Source organism: Fundulus heteroclitus, unplaced genomic scaffold (assembly GCF_011125445.2).
Source record: "Fundulus heteroclitus isolate FHET01 unplaced genomic scaffold, MU-UCD_Fhet_4.1 scaffold_70, whole genome shotgun sequence".
Classification (NCBI taxonomy): Eukaryota; Metazoa; Chordata; class Actinopteri; order Cyprinodontiformes; family Fundulidae; genus Fundulus; species Fundulus heteroclitus.
The window spans coordinates 574,420-590,345 of NW_023397143.1; the positions used below are offsets into that span (position 1 = coordinate 574,420).

General features: G+C 40.1%; 1 protein-coding gene across 1 annotated transcript; it reads left to right on the forward strand.

Annotated features, from left to right (window-relative positions):
* The first annotated feature begins 2,745 nt into the window (after positions 1-2,745).
* On the forward strand, positions 2,746-10,427 carry stard7 (StAR-related lipid transfer (START) domain containing 7). Its single transcript, XM_012876402.3, has 8 exons — positions 2,746-3,657; positions 4,374-4,537; positions 4,647-4,696; positions 5,584-5,694; positions 6,365-6,447; positions 6,566-6,665; positions 6,770-6,854; positions 8,789-10,427. The coding sequence occupies exons 1-8, from the start codon at positions 3,206-3,208 to the stop codon at positions 8,965-8,967; spliced, it is 1,224 nt and encodes a 407-aa protein (XP_012731856.2). The 5' UTR covers positions 2,746-3,205; the 3' UTR covers positions 8,968-10,427.
* The last annotated feature ends 5,499 nt before the right edge of the window (positions 10,428-15,926 follow it).

A 15,926-nucleotide genomic window follows, 5' to 3' on the forward strand; every position in this document is an offset into this window, starting at 1 on the left:
GATGCTAGTTAAATCCAGGCTTCCAAAAAAAAAAATAAAACTACAAAATGCGTACGTTCTTCTCTCCAGACATTTTCAAGTATATCCAGCTGCAGCCACAGACATGGCAAAACATATCCCCTGTCCCACAAAACACACCTACTGATGTGCAAAACACGCCCCCACGTCCACTGTAGTGGGTTGGTCAGTGTCTGCGGCTGCAGCTAGTTATCCTTGCCAGTGAGGGACATCACAAGCTCCCAATGCTACAAGAGACTATGATAAGAAACATACAGATTCCTTTTTCTACTCTTTTCTTCACTGACTGCACCATTCGGACAGTGCTTGTCATTGCGAACGCTCAAGCACTTCTGCTTTGACTAAAGAGTCCTTACCAATTAGACCTTTTCGGATACAGCCAAGGAATGCAACTAAGATCATGGCGAAAACTAACACATTCGCCATGATAAGTGCTGTCCACATGTATTGTATGTACATTTGTATTGTAGCCAGTGAAGAAGGGCGTAGGGAAAGGAATCAGTATGCTTCCTATCATATTGTTCCTTTGGCATAGGGAGCTCTCGATGTCCCTCACTGGCGCTAAGGAGTTATAAGGAATCACACAATCCTTTGCGTGACATGATGTATAAGCACAACTCACCTCTCAGAGAGAAGCACTTTGTAGTTTGACTCACGTCATCCATGTACGTTTCTGTCACATAATGATGTCGGAGTTAAAGACTGACTGAAATCGGCCCAGCAGTCTGAAGCTCCTTTCCTACCCGCGATAGAGTTCTTACTGTTGACCCCATGAAAGGTCAAGGAACAGGAGGAAGAAGCAGGAGTTATAATTAGAGGTATTCGGATGGAGCCATTGACTGCATGTTGAGGAGATAATTCAGGGCATTTGATTCAGGTGTGTTGGACCAGGTACACATCTAAAAGTTGAAGGACACTGGCCCTCAAGGACTGAAGTTGAAGACCCCAGGGGTCTTCAACTTCAACAGGGGCCCTGTTCTAACCTGGTGGCAGTGTGACTGCTATCGTTTAACCTGTACAGGTCTGCCCCTTCCTCTGTGGATATGCCTGCCCATACCAAACCGATCATGCAGAACAATGTTGGAGGCAACATCATGTTAACTGGAGCTTCTTCAGACCCCATCCCGTCTGTCACATGAGCTCAGAGTGAACTTAGACATAGACTCAGACAAACTTTATTCTCCTTTTCTATGCACAGAGTGCAAACAAAACAAAATTTTGTTGCATACAGCTTGCGACAATGTAATGAGATTGCAAATGAAATCATATTTTTGTACAAATGCTCGCAGGTTATCGAGAGCTGTAGCAGCCGAAGCCGCTCAGGGCGCCGCCATCTTGGACCCAACTTGCTGTCAATTGGGGGTTTCCTTTTTTCGTTTATTAAATGGTATCAGGTCCTCTACTTTTTGTAACTTGTTTTACTTATTTGTCTGCCAGCTCATTTCCTCCCATTTCTAAATGTGAAGGCATCCATTTAAACCTAATGATTCATCCCAATCGTTGAAATAAAAGGTTTGAACTGTTGTCTGGATGATTGGGGTTCAGTGAGTAGAATGATGAAGAAGAATCAGAACAAAATAAGCGTATTAACGGACAGACTTCCTGAATCCATCTCAAAGCTGATATTCTCAGCATCTCTCCAGTGTATAGTGAGAGTAGATAACTATATTTTACCAGTCCTAAAACAAAAGTCTGGTACAAACAATGAAACACCACTGTTATTCAAGTGTTTTAATTCAACCATATAAAGTTGTCGATGCATAGTTATTATGCATATTGTACTGTACATAGATATGAAATATTCTAGGATTTTTTTTTTTATTTAATTTATATAACCATAGGTTTCTGCGAAACCTTTCCAGTACAGCAGAATTTATTCTTTGATTCAGGTGGGTTCAATTTAGTAATTAGGTGACTTATGAAGGCTTTTCAGCTTTTTATTTTTAAATGAAAAGCAATAAACTTTATTTTACGTTTTGTTGGTGTATCAGAAAAAAATCAATATAATACACTGACATTTGTGTAAGGTCACAAAATGAGAGAATGTTCAAGGGTCACAAATAACTGTCTCAAATAAATGGTCCACCTTTTAACATATTCATGGCAACCTTATGTATAAAGTAAGTTTTTTTTTCACTTGATGTAAAATAAGGCTTATAGTAAATAAATTATAACTCGTTGGAACAAGTGGCTACGTTAGATGCAACTTTTATGAACCATGTGGTGATGTTTGCAAGGGTTTTTCCCGTTTTTTTGAGTCAATTTTGATTATATGGATCATTTGTCTGTAACTTAACTAAAAACTCAGACCGAACCGTGCAGAATTATTTATCACTAGTGTAAATATTTCCCGTAGATTTTTTTCAGTCACACGTGTTTTTTTTTTTTTTTTATGCAACTTCACTTTTTTAACAGCGCCACTGGAGGGCGAATCTCACTTCCTCTTCATATGTTTGTCATTTCTGCCTTTCGTAAACACCGATCCTGGATCAGATTTCGCATTTCAGCTTTAGATTTTTTTTTTTTCAATAAGGGAGATGTTGTAGGAAAACGTGGGACATGAAAACTGATCCAGGTTCAGTAACGGGACTGGTGGAGGAAGCCTCTGAGGAATAAGCGACATACAAGCATGCTGGCGCGTACGCTCACAAACTATGACAGACGTCCATCCGGACCAATTAGAAACGCCACTCGCCGCAAACATCCGCTTAGGTGGGCGGGGCTTACGAGTGGGCGTGAAAGACGCGATAGGACGAGGTCAAATTAGCTGGGAGAGTTTGGAAAGCTTGAAGCTGTCATCAGGAGATATAACCAGGTTAACAGAAGTCGTATGTGACCGTAGAGTTTATGTTGCCGATTTCAAGGTCTCGATTCGGATATAAAAGTGGCGTCGCAGGGGTTTGGGTCCCGTCGTTTGTGGCGCAATCGGTGGTATGCCAGCTTGCTAGCTAATGCTAACGACACATAGCGTGTTCGCACAAGGATCCACGGGCAGAGTTGCTACCGGATTAAAGCGATGACTGTTACTAGCTAAAACGTGTCTTTAAACACATAAAGGTAACCTGTGGTGGTTGTTTGCGAGGCTTCAGCTGTGTTTAAAAAGTTAGCTCGGTAACCTTGCCTGCTGCGCCGTCCTGCCTCTGGTATTTATCTCTGGGACCTTGCATCACGGTCACAGCTGTCAGTCATGTTTCACTCCGTGCCCCGACGGCCCATCTGCGAGATGGGAGTGAGCACCATGCGGCTGCAGGGCAGCAGGTCGCTCTGGCGCACAGCGGAGGAGGGCCGGGAGAGACTGCAGGGCATCCCGTGGCTGGGCAGGAACGTGGGCCTGCTGCTCTCCTGGCTCCAGAGGGCAGGCGCGGGGGCCCACAGGGCCCCGGGTCAGAGGAAGAAGAAGGGGCTGCTGGCCATATTTGCCGACCACTGCGGTTTTGTGACCGGCCAAAGGCTGCGACGCGCCTGCCGGGTGGGCGAACTCTACTCCAACCTGTACTCCGAGCGGACCCGGAGGACCCTGATTGGCAACATTTGGCGCAGATTTCAGGCCAGTCACGCCCCCACCGGCAAGCTGGTGGCGGCTCTGGCCGGGGTCTTCATGTGGGAGAACGAGAAGATTCAAGACGAGGAGATCCGCAGGTCAGAATCCCTTCTTCTACCTCACACACAGAGAAAGATAAGTGCAGACATTTGGTTAATGCAACAACCAAATATATATATATATATATATATATATATATATATATATATATATATATATATATATATATATAGTTAATGCAACAAGAAAATCTAGTTGATTTTAAAGAAAAGTTGCAAAATCTTAAAGCAGCAGTGTTTTTTTTCTGGTGCATTTAGCATGATATTTCTTTAGTATCATTTAAGGAAAAATGGCACGGTATTTGCATCAAATTGACTACCTGCTTGCTTTTATTTAAAAACAGTAAAGCAACGACTATCCAAGATAATCTTACATACATGTATAATTGATGCTATTAAGGTTATTGTAACATATATTTGTTATTAGTACATTGAATAACGCAAACATAGATGTCCATTGGTGAATAACTGAAGTATAACAAGCTCATATTTGCTGCTTATTAAGTCGGGCCGTAGCGGGACTCCACATAAAATAAAATCAGTCACACTGATGTTCTTAGACGCAATATTTATGAAGCTGTTGTGTTTCAAGTTCTTGCTCTGATCCTGTTCATGTCAACAATGCATTTAGCCTGTGGATGGACTTTTGCTGGTCCCTGTTCTCCACACCTGCCCGGTGTTGATTTGTCTGTGATTTATCGTGTCAGTTGTGACTTGTTTGCTTCTCCTGTTCGGACCCTGGCATCTCTTCAAAGATGCGGACTCGAGCTGGAGGCCATTGAAGCGGTGAAACGCCTGTGCACACCCTCGGGTGCCCTGGCCGGACAGCAGGAAGGTGGCTGGGAAGTGGTGATGGAGAAGAAGGATTTCAGAGTGTGGAAGAGGCCAATTCCCAACAGTCACCTCTATGAATACAGAGGTCAGTGTTCTTGCTATCTGACACCGTGTTTCTGACCAGCATGTCGCAGAACAGTCTGAGTCGGTGTTTCTGAAGATGAAATCTGTGTGTTTTTTGTTTTTTACTGCAGTATTGGGTTCGTACAACGACGTCACACCCAGACAGTTCTTCAATGTACAGGTAAGCTCTCTTTAATCTCATTATGTGCCACTTAGTCTGTGTCACAGTTAGAAGAGCTGCTGAAACAGCTACTTGGAAGCTGATGAACAATAACAATCGCCAGGCTTCTTAAGCAGTCTGGAAAAGTGGGGGAATTTTCTAAGTCTGGAGAAGTAAGGAAAAAAAAAAGACGAGCACGGAAACATGTCTGCGTTTCCAGATATAATTCCTTATTTCTAAAAGTTTTACATTGTTTTATTTAAATAAAGATAACACCACACTCATTCAAAAATTAAAACAGAATTTTGCCGTCGAAGCCTGCTGGATCATGGATTTAAAATGATTTAGGTTCCAAAATGAAGCACTGAAACCCCTGTTTTAGATTCATCAAAAGCCAAAAAGCAAAACAAAAAACTTGACATTACAGACCACTAGCTCTGTTAAGAATAATCTGCATTTTGTGGAAGTAAATCCTGTCTAAATCTTGCAAATCTTATGCGTTATTTGAATTATAGCTCATCTTATTTTAGGCCAGATGCCAAAACGGCTATGAAATAATATCCCTTTACAACAGAAGAAAACATCCTCTTGGGTTGTTCCATTGTTTTTGGAACATAAATATAATAAATAGCTACCAGGTAGCCGACATGTTTTGTTCTCAGATGTTCAGAAAGTTATAAAGATGTCTATAAAAACCTGAACCTCAGAACTGCATTTTACTGAATTTGTCATTTCACGGCACAAGAAAGCTGCCTGCTATTCTTTGCATGTGAATGTTGTATTGTTGGTTCACTTTGACTGAGCAGTTGCTTCATAACCACGTTTCTCTTCCTCTGTGTGCAGCGTAGAAACATTGTAAGCTGGAGCTGCTTGTGCTATATTTACCCAGCCTTTCCTCTTTCCCCCAGTTGGACACCGAGTACAGGAAAAAGTGGGACTCGCTGGTGATCAAGCTTGAAGTGGTTGACAGAGACGCCAACACGGGCTCGGAAGTCGTCCACTGGGCGACGCACTTTCCAGTAAGTGGGTGTTTATGGCTACATGTGTTAGAAACAAAGAAACAATCCTGATTCTCTGTTTTGAGACAGATTAGGGCTGGGCGATAAATCGATTTAATCGATTAATTCGAATTTACAATTCTTTAAGATTTCATTTTTGGAAAATCTGGATTTTATTTTGCCAATACACTCATTGGGTTTCCATGAAGAGAACAGCATGTGATGCTGAATATATGTTTAGGCAAATGTATTGTCAAAATATTGTTAAGTAGAAACGTTTTTTTTACCATAATACGAGGTACTTGATTTACTTATTTACTTTTCACAAGTGCAGTGAAGCCTGTTCTTAGCTCAATGTGTAATACCACTAGCAGCAAATGTTTTGTTATATTTTCATTGTTTATAATGGCATGGCTGCCATCTTGTTTTACAACCTTGTTTTACAGCTTGTTTTTAGTTGCACTTTGAATTCAGGTCAACTCCCTGTCGAAATGCTTGACATAAAAGCAAGGTTTTAAAATAATTTCTTTAATTTCTTTTTATGAAACAAAAAGGAGGAAAAAAATCGTTTAATCGGATTTGGTATGATAAAATCGGAGATTTATTTATTAATCCATATCGCCCAGCCCTAAGACAGATTTGACCTCACTAGGAGTTTTTATAATACATTGTCTTCAATCTTCCTTCACAGTATCCAATGTACTCAAGGGACTATGTCTATGTGCGGCGCTATGATGTTGACTTGGAAAATAATATGATGATCTTGGTATCCAGGTAGGAAATATTTGCATTTAGCTGTAACTTGATTGGTATTTTGGAGATTTCCAGACATAAACAAACTAAATGTATGTGTGTAGCTTCTAACTTGTGTGTTATTGGTGTTTTTGTGTAGAGCTGTGCACCATCCTAGAGTCCCAGAGAGTCAAGAATATGTGAGGGTCCACTCATACCAGTCTAAGATGGTCATCCGCCCACATAAGTCTTTTGATGAGGTTGTCATCAGTTTGTAATTTTTCAGATATTTTAAGTTTACAAAAAATGTTTTTTTTTTGTTTTTTGTTTTTGTGTTATATTGAGTTGGTGTTTTTCTCCACAGAATGGGTTTGATTACCTGCTGACCTACAGTGACGATCCACAGACGGTTTTTCCTCGTTACTGTGTGAGCTGGATGGTGTCAAGCGGTGAGCTATTTTATTTTTTTTATTTTTTTTTTACTACACTGAACTTATTCTGGTTCAGACATTTAAGTTATGTTAGCCTTATGTAAACATTCAATAAGATTATGTTGAATATAAAACCTTAATGTTGTGAGCTAAAATCCCCGTAGAGTTTCTACAACCGTCCTGAAAAGAAGCTTTTAGGGGTTTCCAGCATGAGTGTCTAGAAAGCCGAATTTAGTCTGTTTCCAGACTAGTTTCTGCTCTTTCTTGGTGAATAAAATTAGTTTTTTTTAAAAATAACATTCTTAAATTCAGACAAACTTTACTTGCTACCTGTAAGCAGATGAAAGCAGCCCGCACTGAAGATTAATTTTGATCCCATGACTTCTGGTTTGATATAATTCTGTTAATTCGTAGTCGATCGAGCAACTGTGGCTCATTGCCATCAGAAGGTTGTGGGTCTGATTTCAGCGTTCCCCTGTCAGATCACAATGTGCCCCAGGGCAAGGCGCTTAAGCCCAAATTGCCTCCCGATTAGGGTATCGGTGTAAGACCATGTGCATTACGGAGTGTGATTGGATGAATGTGGCTCTATTCTGAAGTGCTATGCATGGTCAGCATGACTAGAAAAGTGCTATATAAATCCAACTTAATTACCCTTTAGATAATTGAACAAACCCAAACCAATCTTAAATTAGGCAAATAGGCTCAGGATCATACAATCTCTATAAAATGAAATTACTACATTGAATTCAATTTTATTTATATAGCGCCAATTCACTTCAAAGTCATCTCAAGGCACTTAACAAACAAATTTAATCAAAGCATACAGACAGATTGGTCAAAAAGTTTCTTATCTAAGGAAAACCAGCAGATTTAACACGCAGCATTCACTCCTCCTGGACGAACGTAGAGCCACAGTGGACAGTCGTCTGCACTGTCCATGGCTTTGCAGCAATCCCTCACACTGAGCGTGCGTGACATGTACAATCTTAAAACCATATTCATTCCGCTTTTAATACAAAAAACTTTTTAAAGCAGGTTATGAAAATGTTATCTTGACTAAACAATTCTGGGTTCTTGTTATCTCCAGATAAAGAGACACTTTTATGGCAACAAGTAGGCTGAAATCTCATTGCTCTAATTCCTACTGGGACAAAATATGGATGAGATCTCCTCTCAAGAAAATTAACTTGTATAGTTGGTATTAATACAAAGCAACCTTAATATTTTATTTAAAATGGTCAAGATAATGACAATATCTGACCAAACAACCTTGAGGTCTGGTCTCCAAACAGCAAGAACTATTATTATTATTATTATTACCATTTTCTGACCCGCTTAATCCCTCATGAGGTTGTGGGGTTGCTGGTGTCTATGTCCAGCGTTCACTGGGCGAGAGGCGGGGTACACCCTGGACAGGTCCCCAGTCTGTCGCACAGCAATACAGAGACAAACAGGACAAACAACCATTCACACACACACACTCACACCTAAGGACAATTTAGAGAGGTCAATTAACCTAACAGTCATGTTATTGGACTGTGGGAAGAAGCAGGAGCACCTGGAGAGAACCCACACATGCACAGGGAGAACATGCAAACTCCATGCAGAAAGACCCAGGGTTGGATTTGAACCCAGAACCTTCTTGCTGCAAGGCAACAATGCTACCCACTGCAGTACTATAATAATATTAATAATAATAATTAATAACAACAATAAATCAGGCCTCAGGTGTAATTATTTTCATATTGGTTAATTAAGTAACTAATTGATCTCATAATGTCTTAAAAATGAATATGCTTGCATGACATGTAAGTATTACTGCCATAAAACGCAATCATGGCCCATTTACAGTGTCATATCTTCACTAAATCATACTTTACATTGATTCACGAATGTCAGAAACGTTTCTGGAAGTTCCTGAGTGACATGGCTTCTGAACCCCCCACCAGGTATGCCAGATTTTCTGGAGAAGCTGCACACCGCCGCCTTGCGGGCCAAGAACTTGGAGGTCGGGATTCACGACTACACCGGCGTCATCAAATCCAGCGACTCCAACCGTCAGCCGAGCCAGGAGCGCCTGGGGGGAGACAACGCGCAGCCTGGCGGTCCGGGTCACATCTACGCCTGAGACGGATGTCGTCCAGGAGTCGACTTTGGCATGTTTTTAACTTGCACTTGAGTGTATTTGAAGCCCTCCAACGACACCTTTCGGGTACCGCTACAAATTAAACTCGCAGTCTAACCTGCAGACACACACGGATCTGTAGATGCAGTTACACTGTCTGTGAAGGAGACAGCCAGAACACGACGGACGGCATTGCTGATGACGGCGGCACAGTTTTGTTCGCCAGACGATGTCGGGTGTGTCTTTACCGCGGTTTGATCGGTAACATCCAGCCAAATTACCTGTTTGTGAAGAGGCTTTTGTCAAAGCAGTGTTTCTCCAGTGTTTCTTTTCATAACTCCATGGATATTCGGTGTGGTTTGACTTGACTTTGAAGCAGGGCTTTATCGCTGAAATGCAACGTCTTCGCCAAATGAGCCCACTGCCTGATGACGAACATCGGCTGCTGTGGGAAACGCTTTTATAACACGTTCCTACATTTCAAGGATGAAGAGGTTGTTTATTTGCAGCACAGTAGCGTTTCATGACTGGATGAAGAGGATTAAAGATCATATGTAAAAAATAAATAATAATAATAATGAACTGGGGCTTTTCTTTACATAAAAAAAAAACAGGAGATTGTGATCATCGGTGTGTCTGAGTGTTCAAAGCTGCCAGCCTTCTGAAGATCTTCCTGTCCTTCAGCATTAGAGGCATAGTGTCTTACAATAACCGTATAAATCCTCATTAGCCAAGGTACTAATGTGCTGTTAGTGAGGAAGTTGTACAGAAACACACAAAGCGGTGCCCTGCTTAGACCCTGCAACTTGAGAACCTCTCCTTTTTTTTTTTTGGTTTAATATTTAAATTTTTATTTCAGATATTTTTTTGCGTGTTAATCCTTTCAGTTTGTTTTCAGTCTAAGTTATGTGTTTTTTCCCTTTTACTGTAGATATAGCACATTTATCATTTTTATGTGCAAAAGGCTTCAGAAAACCTAACCTCTCAGTTTCAATTAATCTTTTTTTTTTTTAACGCGAGTCCTACTGAAACGCCACAGTGTTTTCCATCGATGCTTTCATAATGAGCTGTATGCGGGGTCTATAACGAATGTACAAAGTGAACCACATGCTGTGGATTAAAACCTTGCCTAAATAAAACTGTTTACAGCCTGTTAAACTGGCACCAACATCGTAAAAAAAAACAACTGGTGTTTCTCAAAGCCGTCCATCATGTACTAAATTTTGATGTCACATTTTGTGTGGTTGATGCATCTGAATGACTCTTCTGTTTCAGCGTAATGAAAATCTGCTCCTTTTTGTGATTAGGTCGGGTCACGACTATGTGGTGAAGCATGTCCTGCTTTCGAATAAAATTGGTAGTGTAAAATCTGAAAAAGAAATGCTTGTTTCAGGTAACATCTGTCATAGTCAAACAAAACTGTGAAGATCATAACCCAATAAAAGTTGTTTGCTGTTGTTAAATGTGCGTGTGCGTATTTATAGCAGTCACACTTGTTCCATGACACCTTCAGTTGCACAATTTGTGCAGTTTTGTGGCCATTTTGTTTGCAAGAAAAGTTGGTTAAATGTGCCTCCTTATGTAAACCAGGAGCAGTCGATGCGAACAATTTCCATTTATAACCAAGTCGATTTTGAAAATAACCTGAATTTAAAGTCTTTACTAAACAGAACAATAAAACATCTTTCTCTGTCTTACGGTCCTGAGCTTGAGGGCAGCTTGGATACCTCGTCCCACCAGAGGAAAAGGACAATCTGCATTGTCTTCTGTTAAACCAATGTAGTCCAGTCTAACGGGATAACGTGTAAACCTCGTACTCCCTGTCTGGGTGAAGGGTCAGAGGGGAGCTGCTGAAACGCCTCATGGTTTCACTGAAAGCACTGCTGAATAGATCAGCTGCTGGTAACGTCAGACTCATGCTCCAAAACCTGTTATAAATTCTGCTGTACTTAAATTCATCATTTATTTAGGTATTAAAAACAGAAAAGAAGACAAGATTAAGTCTAAAATGACTTAATATTGTGAAAAATATGTGAAGTTAACACTGCAATTGAAATAGATCTAGTTTTCTGTTTAGATATAATGATGTTTTTAAGTAACTCCATTTCAAATACAAGTTCAGTTAAAACTTTTATCCAAAATAAAAAAAAATCCATATGTAAATATACATAGGGTTTTTACAATGAGGAAGACATGGCTGGATTGGTGTCTGTATAATTGGGGCATAGTATTGATCTGGGTACTCTGACTGTTAAGTGTTTATCTGATTGACAGCCTGGAGGAGGAACATTTCTCTGCTGCAGCATGTTTTTGAAAATAGCGCTTTGTAGCGTCGACCTGAGGGTAAAAGTCTAAAATGTTTGCGCGCAGGATGCGTGGGGTCTGCGGAAATGTTAGCCGACCTTTTCCTGACCCTAGACCTGTATAAGTTCTGGATGGAGGAAGGGTTAACCATGGTGATCATCTGCAAAAAAAAAAAAAAAACCCGCATCTCACAATAAGTGTTTGTCCAGTTAAAATGGCTTGTATTGTTATACTTCATTCTGAACTGTACATTTTAAAATCTAAACACTATAAAAACACACGTTTTGTGAGGGGCTCTAACTGCAGCGTTTCAATACATACATTAAATACATTAATACATTAAATTCAATACATTTAATGAGAAATTTTTATTCCTCAGGTTATTTATTGCCAAAATTAATTAATTTCAGGGTTAAATTTTTTAAATTTCGGAATCTGATCTAAGTAAAATATATTTACATTACATACCGAGCAAGAGTTCATCTATCAGAAAACACAGACTTAACACATAACCCCACCTCTCATTCTCTGCATATATTTTCTGCGCCACAGTCTGGGTTGTGAATTTGAGGCCCAGTTTTAGTTTAATAAAAATTTAAAAGCATGTAGAATATAGTACATTACTGAAACAGCATCTTAACATTCAAACTATGATTTTCACATCAAGGAGGGCTGGGCTGTACTCTTTCAGATAATGTAATGTACCGTGCCTTAAATATGATTGATGTAACGTTTCTGTTCTAACTATGGTTAGAACATCATAAATCTGTTTAAAATATGCCTACAATAACATAATAAAGGATTGTATACTGTATAAACATTTCTGAGTAGTGCAGGCTCTATAACCATGATTTATATTATGGGCTTATTTGGGCGTATTTATTTCTTCCACCTATTTGATCAGAGAATAGTTGCATTAAACCATATAATTATTATCAATTATTGGTTTTATGCTGTATAATTTCAGTCTACGGAGTTTGACAAACATGACTTGAGCATTAATAATAATAATAATAGTAGCTTTGTATGCTTTGTTTCTTATGAAAGCTGACTTAATTAATTAACAGAGAAATCCATTTGAGGACAGGAAAAGCTCAAATCTTCATTCATCATGTGCAGCAGTCTGGTTTCTCCCACAGACACATGCTTTATGAATATGACTCTTTGGAAAGAATCTCTTTGAATAAATGCACAAATCTTTTATTTATTCCTTACATTTTGGTCCATTTGATCAAGGCCAAACAGGGTGTGCATTAATATTTAGGAGAATGCATTCTAATGTCTCCTTATAAACAGACTGAGCATTGGCGGCATGATGGGCAGATGAAAAAGAGGCGATCCTGGATGAATCTGAGTGGTGCCTGTCTGTCCTGTTCTCTGGATCTCCAAAACCCCGGCAGTTTCATTGATTTTCTTTTCTTTCTTTCTTTCTTGCTAAGATCATTTTTGACAAGTTGGACAAACAAGACAGTGAATAAAAATAATACAGTTATGATTTAATTCCCTAATGGTTAAAGTGGCCTCCTTGGTTCTCAGTCCCCGCTTTTGGCTCATTGTTCATGTTGTGTGTTTGTAGTTTAAGCAACCGCTGAAATACTCTCAATACGACCACCCTTTCCATTAGAATATGAAATAAGAAAAACTACACAACAATTATAGCAGGGGAACTGTAATTTTAAAAAGTACACAAAGCTTTGATGATGGAAACTGTTTTTATTCTTGAAAATGTTGATAATGAACCTTTGCAACACTTGTTGCAGATTTATCACTGGATGTTTCTCCATGAAAGCGGCCACTCTTTATAGTGCAAGAGCAGTGATTCATTACTGTAATATTCAAGATATAGAACAGAAAATACGTGTATTTCTTATTTAAGAAACAAAAAAAAGAAGAGTAGGCAGAATATGAATTGATTATAATAGGAGACACGAGGAAAGAAAGAGTCTGGTTTTCACAAATGAAATTTATTGATTCAGTGCATCAGTTCTGATTAGACAACAAGGACTGAATTTAAATAAGCAGCCAAGCTCCGGATAGAGCAGAGTAATATGATTTCGTCATCATTTCAGGGACATTAACTGATCCTGAACACTGGATGTTTCAGGCTTTGTGCAACAGCGTCGCGTGCTTTGATTTACACATCGGGTGATGCATCTGCTGTCCCGACAGGCGACACATTGTTTTAACGTATGACCTCTACGGACTGAAATTATTGGGCAGAGTTGAAAGCCACCGAGCACTTACTGTAATTGATCGTTTCTACCAACGGGACACTTTTTGGCCACCTCGCTTATAGATAATGACAGCTTTATCCATATATTAATGCTTAGAACCACATGAACTCTGTTACCCCCCCCCCCCCCAAAAAAAAAATGTTGCACTTTATTCAACTGAAAAAAGTAACACACACAGAGCGATTCATTTCAGTTTATTAGTCACACTTTTACATTGTATTATGTGCATTGTGGTGCAAAATAAGACACATTGATTAAAATCAAAATAAGATTGTTTTTATTTAGTGGTTTGCAATCATCATCAAATCTTTGTTTTTCCACATTAAATGTTTTTTTTTACCTTAAACAAATGCAGAACTTCAAACGTGCAAAATGCTAGCATACACCTTCGCTTGGAAGAAAGACTGTAGATTGTGCTCACAAGACTCCAAGGTGCTTGGCACAACCATGGACAGAGGATGAACTGCATGGTTAGATCAAGCACAATGGGGTCTTGGGCATAGACGGGAAAAGCCAACCCGCTTCGCCCAAGTCTTCCTCTGCAGATTGCCGTCAAGGGACGATTAAAAGTATTCTATTTGTAGGGTAGAAAAGCTTGCAAAACAGAACAGTAGTGTGTTTTTTTGTTCTTTCTCACCAAATACCTCTTCTTTCAATATAAGAAGCTAAAATCCTGAAAAGAATTTCCACGTTGTTTGGGTTTCTTAGAAGAATTGTCCAGTTTACTTCTGCTGGATAAAAGTAAGAACGCTCCTACAGGTTTAGACTTGAGATCCCGTTTTGTCGTTTGATTGGCTAAACACCTTTGGTTATATTTAGATACCACGATTAAAAACATCTGCAGGGTAATTTCTATAAAAAAAAAAAAAGATTAGTCACAGGTCATGCTCACTGCGGAAAAAAAGGGCGACACCCTTTTTGCGCATGAAATGCGTCAAACCCCACCCTCTCGCCCTTCTCGCCCAGATGTTTGAGACGCGTCCAAACAAAAAGAAATGTGAAATTCTGCTGCTAGTTTTTGGAAAAATGCTTTAGAAATGTAAAATCACTTCCATTTCAGCGTTTGTAACAGGCTTAAGATAAACTGGCTTGCTTTTTGTCTTCTAAGTCAAGTAGGTACTTTCCCACTGATCAATGAAAACCGAGTTTGGGTGATCTTACCAAACCTCATCGCGTCCCAAAGATCACAGACCTTCAAATTTAGCTCGTAATTGACTCTAAAACAGCCTCGGCCGCCCACTGACCTCAAGAGTTATAGCGATATCTCTGCAGTCCAACTACGGACATTGACCGTCTCTTCAACGCAAAGATACAACCCCTGTCGTACATCTCGGTTCTAACCTTGTTAGCCAGCGAGTGCAATGTCAAGAGTCAAGATACCATCAAGCTAAGGGAGCTGTTTCCCCAAAAAAAGGTTTCTCAATCTTGTTACCTTCTCCTGAGTCTCTTTCAGCTCCCCGGGGACGTCTTTCTCAAATGAGAAAGCGTGGTGCGATAATCAACTTAGAGCTCGGGCAACTGAACCACTTTGTGTGATGAAATGATGCCACGACGAATATCAATGCAGCAAGGAAAAACTCTGCATTTGTAATGGACCAAATGGCGCAGGAATTGGAGCCATTTGTATGGAAATGGTGGACAATGGCGGTGGACTTTTTTTTTTTTTTCAGGATGACCATGTTTCGTGGATATGAAGTAAAGCCGATGGGATGGTTTCGAGGTGCCGATGATTGCGCACGATCGTGCTTTCTTACCTCGCATTACCAAGTTGTCAGAAGGGTCATCTTGACAGAGATCGTTCAGGAACTGCTGCCAAAACATCTATAAAGCTTGATTTGAAATGTAAATGTTAGAAAAGACAAACCCCGACGTTAAATGCTCCTCTGACTGAAGGTCAAAGCAAACCAACCCAGTCATCTATCTAGGATTCACTCTAGATAAAAATACCCCCAACTTACTTTGGATTTTCCAGACGACTTCTTTCTGGGAAACTCACCTTTCTATCCCTTGGCCTCAGGTTGCTGTTGGGGGATGAAGACGTCTTGGTGATCTGAGTAGTGTCTTGGGGTCTTCCAGCTTGCTCTACTGGCGAAAGACTGTCCTGACTGCGTCCTCAGCAGCCTTCAAGTCCCCATCTCCTGTGCCCCTCCTTCAAGCTAGGAGGGGTTGGCGACATTCTCTTGGGATAGGTGCTATGGCAATGAAGACTTGGTCAATCTGGGATTGGATAAGGGGTTGGTGGAGTTTTGGGGTAGGTGGGGGCGGCCGGTTCCGCATTTCATAAATATTAATACAGAGTCCGCCCTCTCTAAATGGGAGGATTCTTTAATTTTGTTAGAGGGGGAAGTGCTTTATTCACTTAATGGGTTTTATTAGTGCCCAGTCCTCAACTCTTTCATTAGCTAAAGTGCTGCTATAATTTAC